This window comes from Zea mays, chromosome 6 (genome assembly GCF_902167145.1).
Source record: "Zea mays cultivar B73 chromosome 6, Zm-B73-REFERENCE-NAM-5.0, whole genome shotgun sequence".
Lineage (NCBI taxonomy): Eukaryota > Viridiplantae > Streptophyta > Magnoliopsida > Poales > Poaceae > Zea > Zea mays.
In genome coordinates this window covers 137587870-137613028 of record NC_050101.1, presented here as the reverse complement: position 1 = coordinate 137613028, position 25159 = coordinate 137587870, and the positions used below count along the sequence as shown (strand labels likewise).

General features: G+C 46.8%; 1 protein-coding gene across 2 annotated transcripts; it reads left to right on the top strand.

The window, feature by feature from the left end:
• Positions 1-562: 562 nt before the first annotated feature.
• Positions 563-24358, top strand: LOC100381625 (Gamma-tubulin complex component 4). Of its 2 annotated transcripts, none has more exons than XR_004849981.1 (16): positions 563-886; positions 2245-2536; positions 2707-2843; positions 3048-3146; positions 3499-3619; positions 3715-3978; positions 4134-4214; positions 4303-4386; positions 4539-4625; positions 22209-22264; positions 22358-22543; positions 22726-22951; positions 23169-23268; positions 23606-23759; positions 23891-24013; positions 24100-24358. XR_004849981.1 is itself a non-coding variant. In NM_001174442.1 (16 exons), the coding sequence occupies exons 1-16, from the start codon at positions 708-710 to the stop codon at positions 24163-24165; spliced, it is 2244 nt and encodes a 747-aa protein (NP_001167913.1). In that variant the 5' UTR covers positions 642-707; the 3' UTR covers positions 24166-24315. The 2 variants fall into 2 exon arrangements, 1 of the variants encoding a protein (NP_001167913.1); NM_001174442.1 differs by having other exon boundaries at positions 642-886; positions 23169-23257; positions 24100-24315.
• Positions 24359-25159: the final 801 nt, after the last annotated feature.

Here is a 25159-nt window from a genome sequence, read left to right as displayed (position 1 = left end):
CTTAATAAAATAGGCTATTTGATTTGAAATTTGACACTCCATCTTTTTCCAATAATTTAGATATAATCGTATCTTAAATTTATATCTTAAATTTATAGAGCGAAAAATGAAATTTCATTTTATGTATCATTAGGTTATATTTCTAACTTGCAATTTATAACACGCCATTCATCTAACTCTTATATAGAAAATGTAGCACATACATATCATACAAATGTATTCTACATAAAATCATATAGTTTAATGTCTTGTGCCTAAATTATGGTTATCAGAATGTAAGTCAATTCAAAGGATCAAAACAGTGCATTGGAGATTTATACTCCTGTATGCTTAAAAAGAGCAATTATCATTTTTTGGAGCCAAAAGTTTTAAGTTTATCAAAATCTGTAAAAAATACTAACATCTATGGTTGCAAAACATATTTGGAGATAAACGTGCTGATATCATTTTTTTAAGTTTATCAAAATGATATTTTTTTAAATTGAATTATTTCAAATTTAGAATTGTCGGACGAGGGAGTAAGTTAACCGCAAACTCATAGCAGCACGGTTAGAATTATTCAAAAATCCATTGAAACGAACTAAAACTCCGCCGTCCGCCCGTCCCCGCCCTTTTCCTTCTCTTCTCCCACTCTCACTATACCCATTTCTCGAGATCTCGGCGAAACCCTAGTGAAACCCCCGCCGTGGGGGCACCAAGACGCCGCAATGCTGCACGAGCTCCTCCTCGCGCTGCTCGGCTTCACCGGCGACTTCGTCCTCGACGTCTCTCTGCCGCGGCGCCGCGCCGCCTCCCAGGACGCCGGCGAGGATGGAAACGGAGACGGTGAGGTGGGCCCCTCCTTCCGCCTCGCGCCGGACCTCACCTTCCTCCAGCCATCAGAGAGGTAAGGGCAAACACCTACACCCGCCCGCGGACGCGAATATGTGGCAGTGCTGTAGTGCTATGCGGCGTCCGTGATCTGCTTGGGATTGGGATCTTTGTGCGGCTGTGGGCGGATATGGAGTTAGGTGTGGAGGGGGTGGTAACGGGCCATTTAATTTAGCCTAGCAAATTTACGGATCGAATCAAGTTAGGGCCGGATCATAAAACAATACAATTTTGAACTAACAAAATTAAGGGCCTTGTTGATTTATGAAGCAAGTATTAGGGCCATGATCCATTACCACCCCGTGTGGTCAGGTGCCACCGAGTTCTGGAGAAATTTATGCAGAAAATTACCTTTATTGGTGGTTCTTATGCATGCCTAAGCACAATTTCGTCACTTGATGTTTATTAGTTCATGAAATTATCGCCATAGCCATCCATTTTTGGACCATAGCATGCTTTGTGAAATTTGCAATGCAATGAATACACATACACTGGTTGAGTCGATCAGTCTGGAGTTATACAATCTACATTTTGCCATTATCTCATTAGAAGAGCACAAATTTCATGGTAATGAAAATCGATACTTATATCCCGTCTTCTGCTCAGGAATAAGCTTTCCGTTTTTTTGGTTCCTGGGAAGTGGAAAACACGCCTCTGGATAACTGGGAAAATTGATACTTAATCCACTAGAGTTCATGTTCACAGGTTCTGAACTTCACTCTGCTCAGGGCCTGTTTGGTAACAATGTTTCACAAAACCATGATTTTACAATACTATACTTTGCAATTGTCATGACAAAACCATAGTTTTGGTCAGCTCTAAGAACACTAGCTATTGTTTGGATAAAAAACTCAGCTGGGGAGGGTAAGCCCACCCTTGCGGTATTACATTAATAGAAGGCCGTGGCAACGGTCCCAACCGAGAAACCCCCGAACCCTGTCCTCCCATCACTAATGGGCTGATTCAAGCTGCCCACTCTGCAAAGGCCCACCTAGGCCTGAGGGTGGCGCATAGCCGAGTCATAGCCTGAGAGCAGATGAGGAACAACGAGAAGATTTTTTATGCAGGGCCAAGGTTTGAACCTATGACCTGGTGAAAGGGACCCTGCCGCCTTCACCATTGGGGTACAACATTGTAAATCATGGTATTAGGCAAAAGCTAGCCATGTCATGAAAACTTTAGGTTTGAGTGGAGTTTCCAATACTCTTAAAATTCCCTGGAAACTATAAAAATACTTTTCTTCCAAACATGCCCTCAAATGTCTTATTGAATATGCTAGTGCCTTTGGCATTATAATGAATATATAACATGATGCACCTAATTGGAGTCCAACACAAATAGAGGCTGCTATGCTAAATGGCTTTTATTCTGCAGGACTGCTATTGAGAGGCTCATATCTCTGGGATTTTACTACAGAGAACTGAATCGCTTTGCAACCGAGTCCCGCGACCTGAGCTGGATTCAGTCTTCTATAGATGTTTCATCACCTCATTCTGATAATACCCAGAAGGGGAAAGTGAGAAAAGGGAGTGTGTACAGGAGGGCAATTGCCAATGGTATCACTGAGATTCTGTCAGTATACAGATCAGCTGTTCTGCAGGTTGAGCAAAACCTTTTATCAGATCCGTTGCCTATCCTCGCGACAGTAACTCACGGGTTGAACAAGGTATGTCCATGAACATCTCTCAATAGTGTTTTCTGTTTGCAATTACCATATTGCTGACAAATCTATGCTGTATTTTGATAGTATACATTATATTATGGTCTTTACTTTTCTTATGTGTTTGGTTATTACTTATTGGCATTTACTATAGTTGTTGCTGCGCTAAATTACAGTTTGAAGTCCTTCTGCCTCCACTGTATGAGCTTGTTATGGAAATCCAGCATAAAGACATCAAGGGTGGCCAGCTTCTTAATCTTTTGCACAAACGGTGCCATTGTGGGGTTCCAGAACTGCAAAGCTGCATTCAGAGGTACAACTTTACCATTTATTTATATATCTGCTGTCAAAGAGAATAAAACTGTAATTTTGATTTCTTTCATGCTTTGCATGGAAACTTCTGTGTTTCCATCTTCATTGCAGTTACTTTGCAGTGTGTTCTCAATTCTCTTGCGTATGCCCCTAACCGTGGGAGTTTATTCATTCATTTCCTTTTTATTGTTTTTAAAAAGGATAGGCTACTTTGGCATGGACACCAGGTCATGTTCAACCAGCTGACATCTTGGATGGTTTATGGGATTCTTCAAGATCAGTACAGCGAGTTTTTCATTAGAAGGTCAACGTGCCTACAGGGCTCCTCATGCTATTTTGTTCCTGTTTTTGATGTCTCATTTTTGTCAGCTGTAATCTGGTAGACCTAATTGCTCCAAATTGAGCTCCCCAAGTTCACATTAGTTGCAATAATGATAGATTCCCGCACATTGCAAGTATCTGTAGTGTTTTTAATACATATCATTTGCAGTCTAATGTTGTTGATGAGGGATACGACAAAATGGGTTGTAAATATAAAATTTACAATTGGAGTGGAATCTGATACCTATCGGATGACAAGTAGTCCTAAATGTTGAGTGTTAACCCATGTTATTTTCCTAATATATAAAGCTTGAGTTTCTCATCTTCATTTTCAGGCAAGATGACAGGGATGTGGAGAATGAATCATCTCAGCGTGATGTTTCTGATAAGTTAAAGCAGAAATTAGCTAAAGACACATCCCTGGCTAGTTGGCATACGGGATTTCATGTATCATTGGTATGCTTATATTCTTTAAAAAAGTGCCTGTATATTATCTAGTAACTGTTAGCAATGATAATTATATCCTTCATTTTTTATCCCACACTTCACAGGACATGTTGCCTGAGTATATCCACATGCGAATTGCAGAGTCCATTCTCTTCGCTGGCAAAGCAATAAGGGTGCTTCGAAATCCAAGTCCTAGTGCTACATTGCAGGATCCTGTAATCAGAACTGTAGGATCTCATGGAATGCAAAGCTCTGTAGGAGGTTCTGGTGTACCAAAAGAACTGGCAAACTTCTCTAACATCAGAGCAGAAGAACTACTGCCACAAGCAGAAGCTGATAAAATTGATTCTATGCTCAAGGAGCTAAAGGTAAGTTGTCAAGTACACAACTTCTGCTGGTTCTGTTTTATGTTACCACCATCTTTTGTTGCATGCACGTTTCCCTGCTGTATTACAAATATTTTTTATGTTAACTTCATAAATTGGCTATACTGATTTGGGCATATGGTTACTTGCTTCTGCAGCATTCTTCTGAATTTCACAAACGACCTTTTGAGTCTGCTGTCGGCTCAATACGTACAATTGCAGCTAATCATCTCTGGCAGGTACTGATGTTTCAAACCATAGTATATTCTGTCAATAATTGATTGTGAAGGCTGAAGAGACGCCACCTACTGTTATTTTTGGTAAAAGCTAGTGGTGGTACGTGCTGATCTCAACGGTCATTTGAAGGCATTGAAAGATTATTTTCTTTTAGCAAAAGGTGACTTTTTCCAGGTAAGCATGCACTTCTTTATCCATGACATATGACTTTTCCTTTCCTTTACGTGCATGTTTCTCAATTGTTGTATTAAGATCATTATAAATATTTTCTGAAAGTTGTCTTTTGGGCTTGTTTTCTGACATGAGTGATCATGCTTCTGACCTAGTGTTTTCTTGAGGAAAGCCGCCAATTAATGCGGTTACCACCTCGTCAATCTACAGCCGAAGCAGATCTCATGATTCCATTTCAGCTGGTAAGTAACTTGTTCCCTACTTCTCTTTGTGATCCAAAGTTTTGAACTCTTGATGATTCACAATCTTATGTTCTGTTGCTGTTTATATTTTTTTTTCGAATACACAGGAGATCTGCATATCATTTCATTAAAAGTAGGAGGGAAAAAACTAAGGTACAACCGCCCAGCCAAAAGCTTAGGCACACACACACTAACCACAAGGTTGGACTACAGAGAGCCGGTTAAGAAACCCAGCAGCACCAACCAGCGACCTGACGACTTTAAGGCAAAAGATCTTCCTCAATCCTCCTCCTCCTGTGCCTATTGGAGCTGGAGGCCTTTAGCACCGGCCTTGCTCAAGCACCAGGTTTCCTCTCCAGCAATGGAGAGAGCAGTAGAGAGATGAGGGGTTGCTCCGTTGAAGACAATGTCATTCTTGTGTTTCCACAAGATTCAGGCCCCTAATATGATGAGAGAGTTTAACCCCTTCTTATCTGCCTTAGACACAACCTGCAGGCACCAATGTTTTCAAGTCGGATGACTTGCTGGTTGTTCTGGCTGACCGACTTGGGTGATTAATCGCGATTGGCCCAAACCGACTTGGACGATTAATCGTGACTAATACCATTCCATGAAGGACTCCATCCCGGGTTGAGGTGTGAGGACAGACAGACTGAGCCTTTGCAAAAAACAGAACCAAAATTGTCTAGCAAACACACAACCAGCTAGAAGGTGGCTAATAGTTTCCATTCCCTGATCGCATAGAACACAAAGAGTGGGGTGGGGAAGGTTCCTTTTAGCCAACCGGTCTATTGTCTAGCAGCGATTATGGGCAACAAGCCACATGAAGAAGGAACATTTAGGGGGAGCCCATCCTTTCCAAACCAGGTCAGCTTCCCCAAAGAAAGATGATCCTTGAAAAAAAAGCATCATAGGTTGATTTGGCCGTGTATTGCCCTGAATTAGAAAGCCTCCACAGGTGTTTGTCAGGAATTCCTTGATGCAGGATGATCCCATCTAACTTCTCCCAGTTAAGCAAGTACTCTTGAAGGATTTGCCAAGTGAGTGTTCCATGAATGTCCCTCATCCATCTCCCATCAGCCAAGGCTTCGACAGCAATTCTGTTGGCAGTTTTCCTGGGAATCAATCTGAGTATATATATATTTTTCTAGAACGTGCAGGAGCTGCAAATCTTTATATTCGAAAAACCAAACTGGAATTACATCCAAAGCCAAAAACTGAAAAGAAGAAAAAGAAAAGCAAAGAACAAAAAGATTACCGGGGAGTAAAAGGGATGGATCCGATATAACTCATGGAACTAGGGAACCCAAGTTGACCCAAACTCCTGGTGCCCGCCATGAGCCAACGGGAAAACTCGTCACTTAAAAGCTGCTGCACCCTCTAAATGAAAGGCTGAATCCCATCAAAGACCGTTCTATTTCTATGTAGCTAGAGACACCAAGCCCCCAAGATGATGTCACAATTTAGCCCTTTTCTCTTATCCTTCCTTGTACTCTTACTGGCCTTCCTCCACCAGTCCTCAAACGACCGCTCATCAGCCCTAGGAGCGAGGTGACTCATCCCGAGAGAGTCAAAGATAAGGAACCAGAAATGACGAGCAAAAACACCGGATGTGTTGTTTCCCTTTCTTGGTCACACAAAGGGCAGCTGCTAGGGTGCTGCAACCCCCTCTTCTCCAGATTATCAGCAGTCCAACACTTGTTTCTAAAAGCAAGCCAAAGAAAAAAATTTGCATTTCTGAGGAGCCCAGGACTTCCAAAGTCCTTTCCAAGGTTCAAAGACAATAGACCCCTAGAAAAGGCTCGATAGCAGGATTTGGAAGAGAAGGTTCCATTAGTAGTATGCCTCCAAATATGTTTATCATCATCCTCAGTGAGAACCACATTCTCCAGCAAATCCCAAAGAGTAAGATATTGACGAATGCCATTGATGGATAGCACTGGTTTGATATCCGCAACCCAGCTCCGGTTAGAAAGACATTGAGCCACTGTTCTAGAACTAGCCACCTTAGGCTTAACCGCAGCAGCCACTTCTGGTGCCAGATCAGAAACGGTCTCCCCATTGAGCCATCTATCTTTCTAAAACAGTGTGTTCCGCCCGTTACCAACCATTGACACCAATATGAGTATATGAGGAGCCCAATCTTGTAGACCTTTGCCCAACAGCCTTCTGTCTTTCCAAAATAGTGTTGACTTACCATCACCTAGCTCAGTTATCATGGCCAATGAGAAGAAACTAAGGACTGTGGAATCTGCATGGAGTTTGAAAACAGCTCAAGGTTTGTCCGGCTCAGTTTTCCTAAGCCACAACCATCTCAATCTGAGCAACTAATTTAGGCATTGAAGATCTGAAATCCCAAGTCCCCCAAACTCCTTAGGCCTTGTTACTTTCTTCCAAGCAACAAGACAATGCCCTCCGTTAGCATTCTTCCTTCCTCTCCATAAGAATCCTCGCTTGATTTTATCAATGGCATGAATTATTCCCTGAGGAAGGTCCAGAGCCATAGCATGATAAACTATAGTTGCAGTGAGTACAAACTGAACCAGGACAGCTCTCCTTGCTCTAGTCATTATATCAGCCTTGTAGCTAGGAAGGAGGTCGGCAATCTTGTTTACAAGAAATTGCAGTTGTGTCTTGGTCAACTTCTTCAAAGATAGAGGCAACCCAAGATATTTAAAGGGGAAGCCATCCACCTTATAGGGGAGCTGATTCTGAATGGATTCATTAGTCCGGCGCACATTGCATAGGAAGCACCCTGCTTTTTTGTATGTTTGTCTTCAATCCAGATGTAGTTGTAGGTTCTCGAGTGTCAGTTCAATATCTGCAGTTGTAGGTCTCAAGAATAGGACCACATCGTCAACGTACAAAGAGAGCCTGTGAAGAATGGTTCTCGAGGAGAGGGGATGAAGATCAACTTCAGCTGCTCTAGAAATCAGCAAGTTAAGCGTGTCCATAACAATGATAAAGAGCATAAGAGAGGGAATCTCCTTGTCTCATACCTCGATGATGAGAGATGAAGTCACCTGGGACACCATTCGGAAGAATTTGTGTGGAGGAAGTAGAAAGGATGCCTAATAATATCTCTCCACACACTTCCAAACCCCATCTTTTCCAAAACCTCCAAAAGAAAGGTCGAAGACATGGTGTCAAAGGCTTTAGAAATGTCCAATTTAAGGAGGATTCTAGGCTGCTTCTGAGTGTTAGACAACCTATTTCCTTCCATGTTTAGGAGGTTTCCTTCCCTATTAGGTGTTGGCTGATTGCCCCTAATTAGGTGATCCCCTTCCCTATTAGGTGTTGGCTGATTACCCCTGATTAGGTGCTAATGGGTGATTCTTTCCTATATGGTTGTTTCCTATTTAGTGTAGGATCTCCCTGATTGCCTCCCTGATCATTGTTTCTATAAATCAGGTGGAGCGCAATCTGGTAGAGATCTATATATTGTAATCCTGCTACTCAGTGCAATACAACACACAAATATTCCATGCTATCATGGTATCACGAGACATTCACAATCCGGTGACCTATCGCTTCCGCTAAACTCCTCCATGCCTACTTTTTCCTATGCTGCGCCACCATGGCCCATGCAGAGCTTCTGTCCGTCGCCTACGTTGCACAGGAGATAGCTCTCTAGGCCTTGGTCGCCGCCGCGATGAAGTAGCCAAGGCAGTCGTCGCCGTCCAAGATCGAGTCCGTGTCGCTCAGGACTCCCTCGCTAGGGAACACCAGGCCGCCTCCGATCTTGAGCGCACTGCGGTCGTCGCCCACAACGCCGCCTTCCCACCACCCCAGGGCGGCGTCCCGACCAACGACGCCAGTGCTGTTGAAGACCCCAACTTCAAGGCTTCCCTCATCGCCAACCTTAACGCGCAGGCGCGAGTATCTAGAACCTTCGTGCCCTTGTGCCCGTGGTTTTGGATTCCCTTTCTCTCCACTACAATCGTTGGCGCAATCTCGTTTTGCTCGCCCTCGAGCGGTACGCCCTGACCGACCATCTCTCCTCTTCGTCGCCTACCCCGCCATGCCATCCTGGTGGAGCATGAATGCCGTCGTTCTGTCCTGTGTGCTGGGCACACTCTCCCCCGAGCTGATGGAGTCTGCTCGCAGCTCTGGTGGCATTGCGCGCCACGCCTGGCTTGCCATTGAGGAGCAATTCCTCGGCAATCGCGAAGCTCGCGCACTTTGCCTCGATGTCGAGTTTCGTGTCTTCATGCAGCGCGATATCTCCATCGGCGACTGTTGTCGCAAGATGAAGGGGATGGCCGAGGCCCTTGTGATCTTGGTGAGGTCATCCACGACTGCACTGTTCTTAAGGCGTCGCCTAGGCGTCCAGGCGCTCGGGCAAAACTAGCCGCCTTGCTCGCCTTACCCGCCTAGGCGCTAAGGCGGTTGTCTGGTGCACTTGCTCGCCTAGGCGCCTTAAGAACACGACTGTACCCTCGTCTTGAACGTGCTGCATGGCCTGAATGAGAAGTTCGCCCACATGAAGGTCCACTTCAAGCGCTCGAAGCCGTTCCCCTCCTTCGCCGACGTCCGCAATGACCTCATCCTTGAGGAGATTGACTCCAGCGCGCCACCTCCGACTCCAGCCAACGCCCTCATCGCCGGCATCACTGCTTCCTCCACCGCCCCTTCCTCTGGAGGTGTCACGGCTAGTGGTACCAGTCGACCCACCAGCAACACCCATGGCGGGGGCTCCTCTGCTAGTGGTCGTCAACGTCGTTGCCCCAATAACAACGGAGGATGCAAGGCTCAGTCGCCTTGGCCTTTGTTGTGCAATCCATGGACCGAGCAAATCACAATGTGGCTCGTCCCCACTGGACAACAGCGTGGTGTACATTCGTCTGCACACCAGGGCACACCACAGTAGGCGCTCTTCGCTGCTCTGACCTAGTACACCCCTCTGTCGTGTCATTTTCTCCAGCCTGTCGGGCTGGTTCAACATCAGCTCGGTCCGTCACTGCATCAGCTTGGGACTCCGCAGCAGCCTCCTACGGTTCCTGCCTCCCCGACTGCGCCATGGACTCCGTGGACTGGATCCTATGATCAACAGTCTCTCGCCAGCAACTTCAGCACCATGACCCTTAGTCCTCATGGCGCCACGGACTTGGGTCATGGATTCCGGTGCTTCCAGTCAGATGACTCCGACAGTGGTAACATCTCCTTATTTCGTCCATCGTGCTCCACTTCCATCATTGTTGGAAATGGATCCACTTTACCTGTCACAACTTTTGGCTACTCCATCATACCGGGTCCCTTTTATCTTAATAACATTCTTGTTGCCTCCGATATTGTTCAAAACCTTATTTTTGTTCGTCAGTTTAATTATGATAACAATTGTTCTGTCGAGTTTGACCCTCTTGGCCTTTCTGTGAAGGATTTTCATTCCAGGAGCGTGATCGCAAGGTACAATAGCTCCGAGCCCCTCTACACCCTCGCTGCTCCAACATGTTCCCCGGTGTCCTGTGCCCTCGTTGCCACTATCTTCTCCACTACTTGGCATCGCTGCCTTGGCAATCCTGGACATGAGGCTTTGTCCAAACTCACTAGTACTTCTGTCATCGGTTGTAATAACATTACTAGTGATTCCATCTGTCATGCTTGTCAAGTTGGGCGTCACACTCGCCTACCTTTTGCAAACTCTACTTCGCGAGCTCTCAAGAATTTTGATTTAATCCATTGTGATCTGTGGACCTCTCCCATTTCCAGTGTGTTCGGTTACAAATATTATCTTACTATTCTTGATGACTGCTCGCATTTTCTTTGGACGTCCCCTCCTCGCCTCAAATCCGAAACATTCACTACCTTGGCTAATTTTTTCTCTTATGTGAAGGCACAGTTCGACTGCACCATCCGAAGCATTCTACGTGACAACGGTCGGTGTTCGACAACTCTTCCACCCGCACCTTCTTTCTCACTCATGGTGTTTTGCTCCGGATGTCATGCCCCTACACGTCCTCCCAAACCGGTAAAGTCGGGTGTATGATTCGTTCCATTAACAACATCATCCGTTCCCTTTTATTTCGGGCCCCCCTCGCCCTATCCTATTGGGACGAAGGTCTTCACACCACTACATACCTCCTTAATCGGCTACCCACCAAAACCCTTACTTATGGCACCCCCTATTTCGCCCTCTTCGGCTCTCACCCTACCTATAACCACCTTCGCGTTTTCGGTTGTGCGTGTTACCCCAACATGTCCGCCACCGCTCCTCACAAGATTGCTCCCCGCTCTAGCCTTTGCGTCTTTCTTGACTATTCCAGCAATCACAAAGGCTATCGCTGTTTGGACCTTTCCACCAACAGAATTCTCACCTCGCGCCATGTGGTTTTTGATGAGGCCTCGTTTCCCCTTGCCGGCTCTCGAGCCTCGATCACCAACCTTGATTTTTTGTATGAGCTTGAGGAGTCGATCTTGCCGATCGGGCCCTCCACTGCAGGTACTCGCCTCGCCTCACTAGAGACCTCGCCTGCCGCGGTTGCTAAGCCCAATGTGCCTGCCATTGAACAGGGCCCCGTGTTGTTGCCCCTGCCATCAGTCGCAACTGCACCATGTCTGGCTCCCGCTTGGCACCTGACTTCCGCGCCTCCGCCTTCATGCGCGGCCCCCGACATCCGCGTCTTCGCCCGCACCACGCCCGACACATCGACACTCACACCATGCATGGGCTCGGTGCCTGCGCCATACGCAGCACCAGCAGCCCTACCGGCTGCAACCTTGAAGGTGTACCATCGACGACCACGTGCTGTCTCGGAGACGCCCGTGGCTCCTGCGCCCACTAGACTACCCACCGGTGTTGTTCCCATCACACCGGTGGTCAACCAGCACAGGATGGCCACCCACGACAAGGTTGGTTTTCGGGTGCCTGTTGCGTTCAGTGCCATGACTCACTCGCCCGTACCGAAGACCTATCGCAGCACCCTCGCCGATCCCAATTGGCGCCAAGCGATGCAAGAAGAGTACGACGCTCTGCTCTCCAACAACACTTGGGATCTCGTTCCTCGGCCTCCTGGCACCAACATCGTCACCGACAAGTGGATTTTCCATCATAAATTCAATGTTGATGGTTCTCTCGACAGATACAAGGCTCGTTGGGTCCTTCGTGGTTTTACTCAGCGTCCCGGCGCGGATTATGATGAGACTTTCAACATAGTGGTCATGCCGGCCACAATCCGCACTGTTTTGTCCTTGACACTCTCTCAGCACTGGCCAGTTCATCAACTTGACGTTAAGAATGCCTTCTTACATGGCACTCTCACTGAGACAGTCTACTGCTCTCAACCCACATGTTTTGTTGATCCCACTTAGCCTCATGTTGTTTGTCGTCTCAATAAGTCTCTCTATGGTCTGAAGCAGGTGCCTCGTGCTTGGTATAGCTGCTTTGCTACTCACTCACTCTAGGGTTTGTCGAAGCCAAGTCGGAAACTTCGCTGTTTATATAACATCACGGGACAAACATGACTTACTTGGTGCTTTATGTGGATGACATTGTTCTCACTGCTTCCAGCCAGGGCCTTCTGCGTCGCATTATCACTGCACTTTAGAAGGCAATCTCCATGAAGGATCTCAGTACCCTTCATCATTTCTTAGGTGTGGCCGTTCAACAACATTCAAAGGGACTCTTCCTTTCACAGCAGTACTCCTGTCGGCAATCATGCTAAGGTCTCTGCCATGATCAGTACCATTGTCAGCGACCCCACTCAGTATCGCAACTTGGTGTTCTGCAGTACTTTACTTTCACCCGACCTGACAACTCCTATGTTGTTCAGCAAGTGTGTCTTCATATGCATGATCCTCAGGATGTTCACCTCTCGGCAGTCAAGCGTATCCCACGCTACCTCCGTGGGACTCTTAGTCATGGTCTCCTACTTTGCCCATCCACGACCTCTGTTGTGCTCGTCTACACAGATGCTGATTGGACCGGATGTCTGGATACTTGCAGGTCTACTTCAGGGTACACTATTTTCCTTGGAGACAACCTCGTCTCCTGGTCCTCCAAGCGGCAGCCTACAATGTCGCTCCAGTGCAGAGGCCGAATACATGGCAGTAGGGATGAAAACGGTCGAAAACGATCGGAAGAAAGCTCAACCACTTTCACTTTCATATTATTTTTTCGAAAACGATAGCAGTACGATATTTGACGGTAACGAAAACGGCGACGATATTTAACGATAACTAAAGGATCGAAGACGCATCGAAATCGATCGAAAACCATCAAAACGATATTTAAAAACGATAAACTCATAAACATGTCAAGCCGTAGAACATGATAATATCTATAAATCTTGATCATATAACAATACTTACTATTACGGCATAATCACAATACCTATATATTATATAGCATCCAAAAAAGTGAAATAGCCATAAGTCCATATTCCATGAATATCATAGTCCATATTCCATAACCATAGCTAGAAATAAAATGATACACTGCAAGTCCACAACCACAAGTGGCAAGACAATCCACAAAGACCAGAAGTTCATCTCACTAAACGTCAAATAACATATGTCATGTGATAAGTTTCAGACTCAAGCACATAAGCACTCACTCACTGACTCATTCAGACAACCAGATACAAACTGGCATACATAGATACATAGCATAGTGCATTGCAATACTTATAGCTGAATCTCTGGAATGTCGTCATCATCTTCCACCAGATCACGTCCCAAATCTGAAAATTCATCCTAATTTTGAAACAAATATGTGTTAGCACTCATATAATCCAAATCTGACTCAAACATGTAGCAGTTATGAATATTAGCGGACAGCGGGCTCATATTTTATTACCTCAAACTCACTGGCCAAATTGTTCTTAATGGCGTCAAGTACCTCAAGGTCAGTAGGCAGCGAAGAAATATTTCTAGAACCTGAAAATTAACAGGCAATGAATGAATAAAACTATAAAAGTACATTGAGAACTAAGAACAGTTTACAACTTTTACCTTTTCTAGATGCAACTATCCAATCTTTAGTGCACACAAGTGCTTCTACAATGTCAGGATCAAGGCGGCTTCGATATGGATCGATAACACGACCACCGGCACTAAATGCCGACTCAGATGCAACCGTTGAAACTTGCATTGCCAACACATCACGAGCAAGTAGTGAGAGGATTGGATATTCATCAGCTTGATTTTTCCACCATGCTAGGATATCAAATGCATTCAGGTTGGCTTTAGAAGTCTTCAATGGTGGTTGAGATAAATACCTATCTAATTCAGTTGATTCCACACCAGCACCACATGACTCATTGTCAAATAGATAGTTATCAAGCTCCTCATCCATGTTGTTCACAAACTGATTTAAAATTGGAGGTGCATATCCTTGATCGGTATTGTTATGTGAAATAGGTGCAGCTGAAACATAGCACTGAAACAAGTTTTTTAGGACACCAATAAACTTGTCAATTTCAGATTGGTAGGTAATCCTATAGATCCTTTTCAAGTAAAATTCCACCATTTTTTTCTTGAACCTAGGATCAAGAACATTTGCTACAGCAAGAACAATATTGGACTCCTTCCAATACTTATCAAACTTGAAAGTCATAGCATTTGCCATTTCACAAATAATATTATCACCACTATTGCACCAATCAGATAGCAAAAGCTTAACCTCACAAAAGCCTCTAAAAAACATATTGGCAGTTGGATATGTTGTACCAGAAAATATCTCAGTTAGTTCAAAGAATTTTTTCAAGAAAGGAATCAACATAGCAGCCTTGTCCCATTCATTAGGTGAAGGTGCAATACTACCATACCTACGACGATCAATAGAAGTGAGCCTCTCAAAAGCATCCTTGTAATAGAGAGCATCCCTCAACATTAAAAAAGTTGAATTCCACCGTGTAGACACATCAACTGAGAGAGAAGGTTTGGTGTCCAATCCACATTCAGTGGCACATTTCATAAACTCCTCCCATTGAAGTGGTGATCCCTTAACAGCAACAACAAAAGCTCTAATCTTTTCAGTTGCAGAGGCAATCACACGCATACCATCTCTAACTACCAAATTCAGAATGTGATTAGCACATCTCACATGAAAAAATAGCCCATCGCATACTAAAGGACTGTGCTTCTTGAGTTCTACAATTAAATCCTTAACAGCCACTTCATTTGCAGAGGCATTATCCAAAGTCAAAGAGAACATTTTTTTCTCAACATACCATTTCAATAGACAAGAACTCACTGTATAAGACAGCCTCTCACCTGTATGTCGCCCTTGAACATGAAAGAAATTGATAATTCTTTTCTGAATTTTCCATTCATCATCAATCCAATGAAGAGTGACACACATGTAACCCTTGTTCTGGTTGGATGTCCACATATCCATAGTTGCACTAAAGCGACTTCGGATGGTTTTGAAGTATGCATACAACTTATCCTTCTCAGCTAAATAGTAGTCCATTATATCCTTTCTAACAGTAACACGAGACTTTAAAGGAAAATGTGGCCGCATCGATTTGACCCATTCTACAAATACTTCATGCTCAACCATATTGAAAGGATACTCATGAACAATCATAGCTTCATAGAACTTTTTCAAGCTAGCTTCTTGATCATACTTGTAAGGTTTAACTATAGCAATTCCTGTCTCACTATCCTTACCAGTTGTGAGCTGCTGTTGTCCTTTCTTTACATGGTGGTAATTATTCAGATGTGTCCAAAAACCAGTTGTTCCAAATTTTCCCTCAGCTCTATGCTTGCTAGTCTTGGTCTGACACCCTCTGAAATTGCATTTTGCCCACCTCTGTCTCTCTTGCTTGCCATCCACCTCCACTGTCACCCAATACTTGGTGAAATATTGCCAGACTTCAGATGTGCTCTTCTTTGCCCTTTTGCCAGAAGGCTCATCGTCATCGTCGTCACTGTCCATGTCCACATCTGCATTAATTGTGTCATCACGATTTGCAGCACCAATTGGCACTACACTTGATGGTGTTGCAGACGATGTGGATATAATACGCTGACTCTGACTTGCTGCCGCTGCTACAAATAATTAGAGGACTCTTATAAGCAACAAGCCAACAACAAACAAAAGGGTTGTACTGACTCTTACTGTCCATGTTTACCGGAGGCAGAGGAGGCCACGACTACTGCCGTAGTGTAGAGAAACAGGGTTGAGGGCAATTGGCCACACCTCAATGAGAGGGGGCACCTTCTATTATATAGAGCTGGCTGGCCTGCTTTACAAGGCAGGGATAATTCCCCTGATTTATCCCTGATTTACATCTGCTATATCTAGCAACTAATCCCTGATTTACATCTGCTATCTATAGCAGCTAGGATTCTATCCCTGATTTACATCTGCTATCTATAGCAGCTAGGATATCCACAGATGGCATATTCTATTGCCTAACACCCGCCCGCAGTCGCAGCGGGAGGCTCCCGGACGCAAAGACTGGATCGAAATTCTCGAAAGAGTGCTGTCGGAAGCCCTTTAGTCATGATGTCGGCGAACTGGTGAGAGGAGGGCACATGGAGAACCCGAATTTCACCAAGGGCCACCTTTTCGCGGACGAAGTGAATGTCGATCTCGATGTGCTTCGTTCGCTTGTGGTGGACGGGGTTGGCCGTCATGTAGACGGCGCTGACATTGTCGCAGAAGACAACTGTGGCAGACGACAGCTGGATGTGTAGCTCCTGGAGTAACTGTCGAAGCCAGCAGCACTCAGCCACAACGTGAGCCACAGCCCGATACTCGGCCTCGGCGCTAGAGCGGGACACCGTGGTCTGGCGCTTGGAGGACCATGAAACTAGATTGTCGCCGAGATAGACACAGAAGCCAGAGGTGGATCGTCGAGAGTCTGGGCAGCCTGCCCAGTCGGCGTCAGAGTAGGCAGTCAGCTTGGTGACAGACCCGGTGCCAATGTGAAGACCCGAGGAGAGAGTCCCCTGGACGAAGCGTAAGATGCGCTTGACCAGCGCACGGTGAGGCTCGCGCGGGGCGTGCATGAAGAGGCACACCTGTTGAACAGCATATGCCAGATCAGGACGAGTCAACGTCAGGTACTGGAGAGCCCCCGCTAAGCTCCTGTACTCTGATGCATCCTTCTCTGACAGTAGATCCCCGTCGGTCGCAGATAGCTTGGCGTGAGTGTCAACAGGCGTCGATGTCGGATGACACTCAGCCATGCCTGCGCGCTGAAGAAGCTCGACCGCGTACTGTCGCTGGGAGAGGAAGAGACCATCGGAGGAGCGCGTGACAGCGATGCCGAGGAAGTGGTGGAGGGCGCCAAGATCCGTCATGGAAAACTCGGAGCTCAACCGAGTCATAATGCGTTGTCGCAGGGCCGACGACGAGGCGGTGAGGATGATGTCGTCGACGTACAACAGTAGGTAGGCGAGACTTGTCCCCTCTCGTAGAACGAAAAGAGACGTGTCGGAGATGGAGGCGACGAAGCCGAGGTGCCGGACGAAGGTGGCGAAGCGCTGGTACCATGCCCGCGGAGCCTGCTTCAGGCCATACAAGGACTTCTGCAGATGGCAGACGTGATCTGGAGCGCCAGGGTCGACGAATCCTGGCGGCTGTTGGCAGTAGACGGTCTCCTCGAGGTGGCCGTGAAGAAAGGCGTTCTTCACGTCCAGTTGATGAATGGGCCAGGCGCGGGATGCAGCGATGCTGAGTACAGACCGTATGGTAGCCGGTTTGACAACCGGGCTGAAGGTCTCATCGTAGTCAACGCCCTCGCGCTGGGAGAAGCCACGGACAACCCAGCGAGCCTTGTGGCGAGCAAGGGACCCATCGGCATGGAACTTGTGCCGGAAGATCCACTTCCCCGTTACGACGTTGGCTCCGGGGGGCCGCGGAACAAGCTCCCAGGTGTTGTTGTCGACGAGGGCCTGATATTCATCCATCATCGCGGCACGCCAGTTGGCGTCAGCCAGCGCGCTGCGGTAGTTTGTCGGAAGCGGCGATGGTGAGGATGACGTCGTGGCCGCCAGCCCCTCATAGCAGACACGAGGAATGGCACCCGTCATGGTGCGAGTGACGCGCGGCGACGGCGGAGGCGATGAAGTCATAGGGGCTGCTGGGACAGCTGCCGGCTCGGACGTAGACGTCGTACGGGAACGACGGACGTAGACTTGTGGGAAGGGAACCACGTCGGGTCCAGGCGGGGGCACGGGACCACGCCCGCCCGGTGTCGCAGAAGGCGAGTCATGTGAGGCTGCAACGTCTGGGGGCGGTTGCTCAACATCCGAGTGGGATGGAGCAACCACGGGCGTCGAGAATGGAGTCCCACCTGCAACAACAGTAGGACAGGGCACCGAAACCATATCGTCGTCGAGGAGGAATTCTAGGGAAGCAGAGGACGAGACGTCTGAGGTGGCTGCAAAGGGAAAGGTGGTCTCGTCGAATGTGACATGGCGAGAGATGATGATGCGACGAGTTGATAGGTCGAGACAGCGGTAACCTTTGTGTGAGCTAGGATATCCTAGGAAGATGCATGCCGTGGAGCGAGGGGCGAGCTTATGTTTAGAGGTTGCTTGCATGTTGGGGTAACAGAGAGACCCAAAAACACGCAGATGGCTATAAGTTGGTGGTTGATTATGCAGACGAGTATAGGGAATTTCATGCTGAATAGAGGAGGATGGGCGCCTATTATGGAGGTAGCAGGCTGTCAGGAGTCCCTCGGCCCAATATGTGGGTGGTAGTGAAGCATGTAGAAGCATGGTGCGAATGGAATTGTTGAGTGTGCGGATGATACGTTCAGCCTTGCCATTTTGGGGAGATGTGTAGGGGCAGGAGAGGCGAAGGTGAGTGCCTTGAGCAGCGAGGAATTTGATGGTGGCAGTGTTTACGAATTCAGTGTCGTTATCAGCCTGAAAGCATTTGACGGGGAGGCTGAATTGTGTTTGGGCAGAGGCAGCAAGCTCGACTAAGTGTTGGTGGACATCAGATTTTTTTCGGAGCGGAAAAACCCAACAGTAGTGAGTGTAATCATCCAAACAGACCAAGTAATATGAAAAACCAGACAGACTATTGATGGGTGAAGTCCATACATCACAGTGAACGAGTTCAAAGGGTGCATGAGTTATGGAATGCGAAGAACTAAAAGGTAGACGCGTATGCTTGCCTAGTTGACATGAGTGACATAGGGAGTGTTGTACTTTATTACAGGAAATAACATGAAGTTTATTGAGACGCTCTAAAACGGCGGGGGCGGGGTGACCGAGACGTTGATGCCAGAGAGTTGACGATGCAGCCAGGAGAGCATGAGGTGGAGCGCCAGGTGTGGAGGCAGGCATGGTGTATAGGTCCCCGTCGCAGTTACAACGGAGAATCACGCGTTCCGTCCTGAGATCCTTAATAGAGAAACCATGGGCGTCAAATTCAAAGGAACAATTGTTGTCGCGAGTGAATTGACGAACGGATAACAGGTTGCGGACTATGGATGGGGCGACAAGGATATTATTAAGAGCAAAATTTGTTGTAGGTGTAGGAAGGACGGAATGACCTCTAGACATAACAGGTATACTAGTGCCATTACCTACTGTTATTGAGGAGATGGAGGGGGGAAGGCGCTGAGTAAGCATACCATCCGAGGACGTCATGTGCGTAGAGGCGCCGGAGTCAACAACCCAGGGCGAGTTGCCCTGAAGTTGCATGTTTTGCAGGGCAGCGATGAGGCCTGCTGCATCCCAGGTGCTGGTGGAGGTGTTGGAGCTGCTGGAGGACGCCTGGAGTGGAGCGAAGGCGGTGTGGGCCTGCGGGGAAGACCCGAGAATGCCCAGGGTGCGCCCAGCCTGGGCACCAGAACCTCCCTGGCGGCGCTGTCCAGGAGGGGTGACGCGCTCTCCAGGGGCCACACGTTCGCCAGTCCAGGGATTAAAGCCCCAGGGAACACGTTTGTTGGTGCTGTTGTTGCCGGAGTTGTTGGAGAAGCTACCAGAGGTGTTGTAGAAGGGCTGGTGGCCGCCTTTTTTGGTATTAGGGCGCCGGCCGCCCTGCTGGTGCTGCTGCTGCGAACCACCAACATTAGCTAGGAGGGCAGCAGCAGCACGCGTCTTCTCGTCGTTCTGCAACCGCAGCTCTTTGAGGAGTAGCTGATGGCGTGCGGTGGCGAGGGTGAGGGGTTGCTGTCCGGCGATGTTGTCGGCGACGCCGGAGTAGACCTCGTTAAGTCCACGCAGCAGGTTGAGGACGAGGTTGGGCTCAGATACGGGCTGCCCAACGTCGCGTAGTTCGTCGGCCTTCTCCTTCATGCGAACGCAGTAGGCGTCAATGGATAGGTCCCCCTGAGTCATCGAGTGAAACTCGTGATTCAGGAAGATGGCGCGGGGAGCTTTGTTTGCCTGGAACACCTCGCCGATGGCCTTCCAAAGGGCGCTCGCCGTCTGGGTGCTGTCGGTCATGGCGAGGTTGAGGACGGCGTCGGAGGTGGTGCTGTACATCCATCCGCGGACGCAGAAGTCAGCCTGTGCCCATGCCGCATCGGTGGGGCGCGAGGTGGAGAGGTGATGCAGCAGCCCAAATTTCCCACACGTGGCCTGAAACGTCGTCGACCACTTGGTGTAGTTGGAAGGTTTCAACTCCAGGGTCATGGGGACGTGGAGCTTGATGTTGATGGTGGCAAAGGGGCAGAGGACAGGAGCAGAATCGGCAGCATCGGAGATGGTGCTCATGGTGCAGGGAAGGGGAAGGAGAGGGCAGACGGCGCGGTCTGGTTAAGGCGGCGCGGCTGGAGGAGAGAAGGTGAGGGGGGGGGGGGTTGGGAAATTAGATCGATGCCTGGGTCTCTGATACCATGTAGAGAAACAGGGTTGAGGGCAATTGGCCACACCTCAATGAGAGGGGGCACCTTCTATTATATAGAGCTGGCTGGCCTGCTTTACAAGGCAGGGATAATTCCCCTGATTTATCCCTGATTTACATCTGCTATATCTAGCAACTAATCCCTGATTTACATCTGCTATCTATAGCAGCTAGGATTCTATCCCTGATTTACATCTGCTATCTATAGCAGCTAGGATATCCACAGATGGCATATTCTATTGCCTAACACGTAGAAGCCTGAGAGCCGGATCTGTTGATGTCGCGGACCTGAGGTTGTGCACCGCCACCAGATGCATCCATCGTTGCAGGATTCACAGCCTCATCGGGAGCAATCGAGGCTCTGCAGCTCTGTGTTGGCGGGCGGCAGGGCGCTGGGCAGTTGGCCATAGGCGCAGGGGGGCGGCTGGCCATTGGTGTGAAGAGCGGAGTCGCCGGAGTGCAGAGTGGAGTCGCCGGAGTGCCCGTACCCCTGGTGGCTCGCTGCCTCGCTGGTCGCTGCGCTCTACGGAGAGCCCCTGGACGGCGCGCGGAGCCGCGGACAGACTCCTAGCACGCGTGCGGCGTGGCCCTGGCCGGCTGGCGGCTGTGCGGCGTGGCCCTGCTCCTAGCGGCTGTGCGGCGGCGTGCCCCTGCTCCTAGCGGTTGTGCGGCGGCGTGCCCCTGCTCCTAGCGGCGTGCGGCATGCCCCTGGGCCCTGGACGCGTGTGCAGCCGTGGAGCGTGGAGGCAGCAGAGTAGACAGGAGGAGATTGGATGGAGGGGATTAGGCGATTAGGGATTTAGGGTTGATGTCTTGATGGGCTTTTGGCTGGGCCTCTACTGTCGGGCTGCAATGTAATTCAAATTATCGACTAAATTATCGACGGTAAATTATCAAATAATATCGAAAATTATCGAAAACAGTCGATAAAACTAATATCGATTTCGGTTTCGGTTTCGTATTATTTTTACCGGAACCGATTTCGAATTGTCAATAACCGTAACCGTTTTCGTTTATGCTGAAAAATCGATAAAAAGTCAAAAACGATTCCGAAAATTCGACAATTACCATTCTTGTTTTCATCCCTACATGGCAGTTGCTAACGGTGTCACTGAAGCTTCCTGGCTGCGTCAGTTACTATAGGAGCTTCACAGTCTCTTGACAAAGAGCTCCTTAGTTTATTGTGACAATGTCAGTGTTGTCTACTTGTCCACTAACCCGGTTCAGCATTAACGCACGAAGCATATCGAGATTGATCTCCACTTCGTCCACGAGTGCGTTGCCATTGGTGATGTTTGTGTTCTTCATGTCCCAACGACGTCTCAGTTTGCGGACATCTTCACGAAGGGGCTGCCCACTTCTGTCTTCTTCGAGTTTCGCTCCAGTCTTAACGTTTGCGCCATCGACGTTTCGACTGTGGGGGGTGTTAGATAGCCTATTTTCTTCCATGTTTAGGAGGTTTCCTTCCCTATTAGGTGTTGGCTGATTGCCCCTAATTAGGTGATCCCCTTCCCTAGTTGGGTGATTGCCCCTGATTAGGTGCTAATGGGTGATTCTTTTCTATATGGTGTTTCCTATTTAGTGTGGGATCTCCTTGATTGCCTCCCTGATCATTGTTTCTATAAATCAGGTGGAGCACAATCTGGTAGAGGTCTATATATTGTAATCCTGCTACTCAATACAACACACAAATATTCTACGCTATCACTGAGCATTTCATTCACTTATCTCATAGCTACTGTAGTTCTCTTATGTTTCATAATGACTTATCTCAGCAAATAGATTTGATTATAGCAGTGTTATTTTGCTGTTAATTCCTATAGGCTGCACTGAAGACTATCGGTGAGGAAGACAAGTACTTTACCAGAGTCTCATTAAGGTCGACATTTTGAATTAGCCTCAGTAGTTTATTTCAGAGCCCGCCTACTGGATAGCTCTGTAGTTGTCAATTTATTTTATTTCTATTTTGTAGGATGCTATCATATGGTATGAAAAGTAGCACGTCTCAGAAAGATCTCCAAAAGCCTAATGCTTCAGAGCTTCCTTCACAAGGAAAAGCTGCATCAGAATTGACACTTGATGGGTGGGATAGTATTGCTCTGGAATATTCTATTGACTGGCCTCTGCAGCTCTTCTTCACTCCTGATGTTCTGTCCAAGTAAGTATCGTAGGACATAAGCAATTCTTAATCTCAATAAAGCTACACTCTTTTCGAGTGACATGGTTTTGTTCTGAGTGCACATATTTTAAAAACCATTACAGAACAGGCTCTGTTGGACTTGGAGTTCAGACAGTTCTTTTACTATTTTGCATTCCTTTCTAAGATATTATATTATCCAGGTATCGCAAGGTTTTTCAGTATCTCATCCGATTGAAGAGGACACAAATGGAACTTGAGAAATCCTGGGCAGCTGTAATGCATAAAGACCATGCTGATTTTTCTGATTATTGCAAGGATCGGAAAAATAACTCTGCAACACAACTGCGTCGACAACGGTCTAAGCCTTTGTGGCGAGTAAGGGAGCATATGGCATTCTTGATCAGAAACCTACAATTTTACATCCAGGTAAATATAAGATAGGCTACCCTGTGTTCATCATATTCTTTTTCCTTCTTCCATATGTTTTTGTTTCAGTGGTTGTAGCATGTAAATGGATCACACTGGAATTGGATTCAGTTCTTGATGACATCAATGCGGGACATTTCTTATGTTATCTGTTTCTTGTACTTTTTCCACTCCAATGAAAATAACATTTTCCTTCCAAATTGAACTTGCTTTCCAGGTTGATGTAATTGAGTCACAGTGGAATGTTTTACAATCTCACGTGCAAGATTCACATGATTTTACAGAGCTAGTGAGCTTTCATCAAGAGTAAGCAACAAGTTGAGCGAATATCTCCTTTTTATAATTAGTTTTCAAAATGCTTAGATAAAGATTCAGACATTACATGAGTTTTCTTTTCGATAAATACTTGTGTTTTACTGATTCATTTTTCATGGTATTCATCTAATACTTCAATAGTATCTTCCCTCAACTTTCAAGTTTTGCTCTGCAGTCTTACTTAATAAACACTGGCATTTAATTATACCATTAGTGATTTTTTAACTTGGTGTAAATTGATGGAGATATTCGCGGCGTGTTACCTTGTTTTGCTTGATTATATTCATCACATCGCTAAGTTAGTTTCTGTTGATTACTAAGAAGGCTCTTGCACAACAGATATTTGTCAGCGCTGGTTTCCCAATCCTTCTTGGACATCGGATCAGTCTCTAGGATACTGGATAGCATAATGAAGCTTTGCTTGCAGTTCTGCTGGAGCATAGAGCAATATGAAACTCGGCCAAATATTTCTGAGATTGATCACATAACTGAGGTATTATGTTCCCTTTTACGCAAAAAAAAAAAAACTTGAAGGTACCAGTTCCTAGCATAGCATTAGCGTGCTCAACAGTCTCAGTCGAAGTAAACCATACTTCATTCTTGCCATGGTTTCATGATAACCAGGAGTTCAACAAGAAGTCCAATTCGCTGTACACTATCTTGAGGAGTAGTCGCCTCGCGGGTAGTCAGAGAGCACCTTTCCTGAGGCAATTTCTGATGAGGCTAAATTTTAACTCTTTCTTTGAGGTAACCTACACCAACTAGGCCACTTTGACTCATACCACTAGACGTGTTTCAATCCGTAATTTGTTGGATTTTGTTTTTGGTAACAGACCACCGCAAGGGGAGTGATGAATTCAGGAAGGCTGCGACCAATCACTGCAGGTGCTCAGCTGTAACGGTGATGGTATGTTTGGGGGTAGTGCTGCAGCAAGAGACAAGGGAGGAGTTTCTGTAGTTTATGTAAATTATGATCGGATGGTGGTTGTCTGTCATGGAAAAATCGATTGCAGGTGATTCATGCTTGTGCCGTTGGTATTGTGTTTTTCTGTGCTTCCGTTTGTTAATGCTATCCAGTTCCTGTGGCCTGAACTGTACCTTCGCAAATTATACGCTCGTTCACCGTGGGGATCTGGCTGACAGATAGTGAACTGCTGCCACTCTTTTTTTTTTTACTAAGGCCGCTGCCACTTCTGAGCTGTGAGATGCCATGTCTATCAATAATAACGGTAAGGAGTATTCTAAAAGATTTTGAGCTGTGGGCAGATGAATGTTTAGGACATATGGATTGGAGGGGATTGAAGATTAAATCCTCTCCTATTTAATTTTAACTAGTAAAGGATTTTATCCATTTAAAAGCCTTTAGATTAGATGGATAGTTGTTTAAGGCTTGTTTGGGAGCAAAAAATACTGGAGACGATTCGAGTGGCTAAAATTCTTTTGCTATTCAATTTTAAATAAAAGAATATGGATTTCAAGTTGGGTGACCAGCTAGTTGTCCTATTCGACCGACCAAGCGTCTAATTGTGATTATGGTGCTAATTAGGATGCCTAATTGGTCCTGGTTTATCTCAGGTCGTCCCTTAACCATCCTATGTACTCGTCACCTTAGTGCTTGTTCGGTTAGCTCTCAATCCATGTGGATTGAATGAGATTAGGTGGGTTTAAATCCCAAGCAAATCAAATTTCTTCACGATTTTTTCCAATCCCGTCCAATCCATAGCTAATGGGATTAACCGAACAAGGCCTTAGGTGATGAACCAAAAGTGCATCACCTGAGCACAAATGGCCGGTCCGACTCAACCTACCGATTAGGCTGTCTGGTTCAACCAAAAAAGGGGCGCGAACTGACAGCTTACCGGGTGGCGAAGTTGAACTTGTCCCGGTTATTTT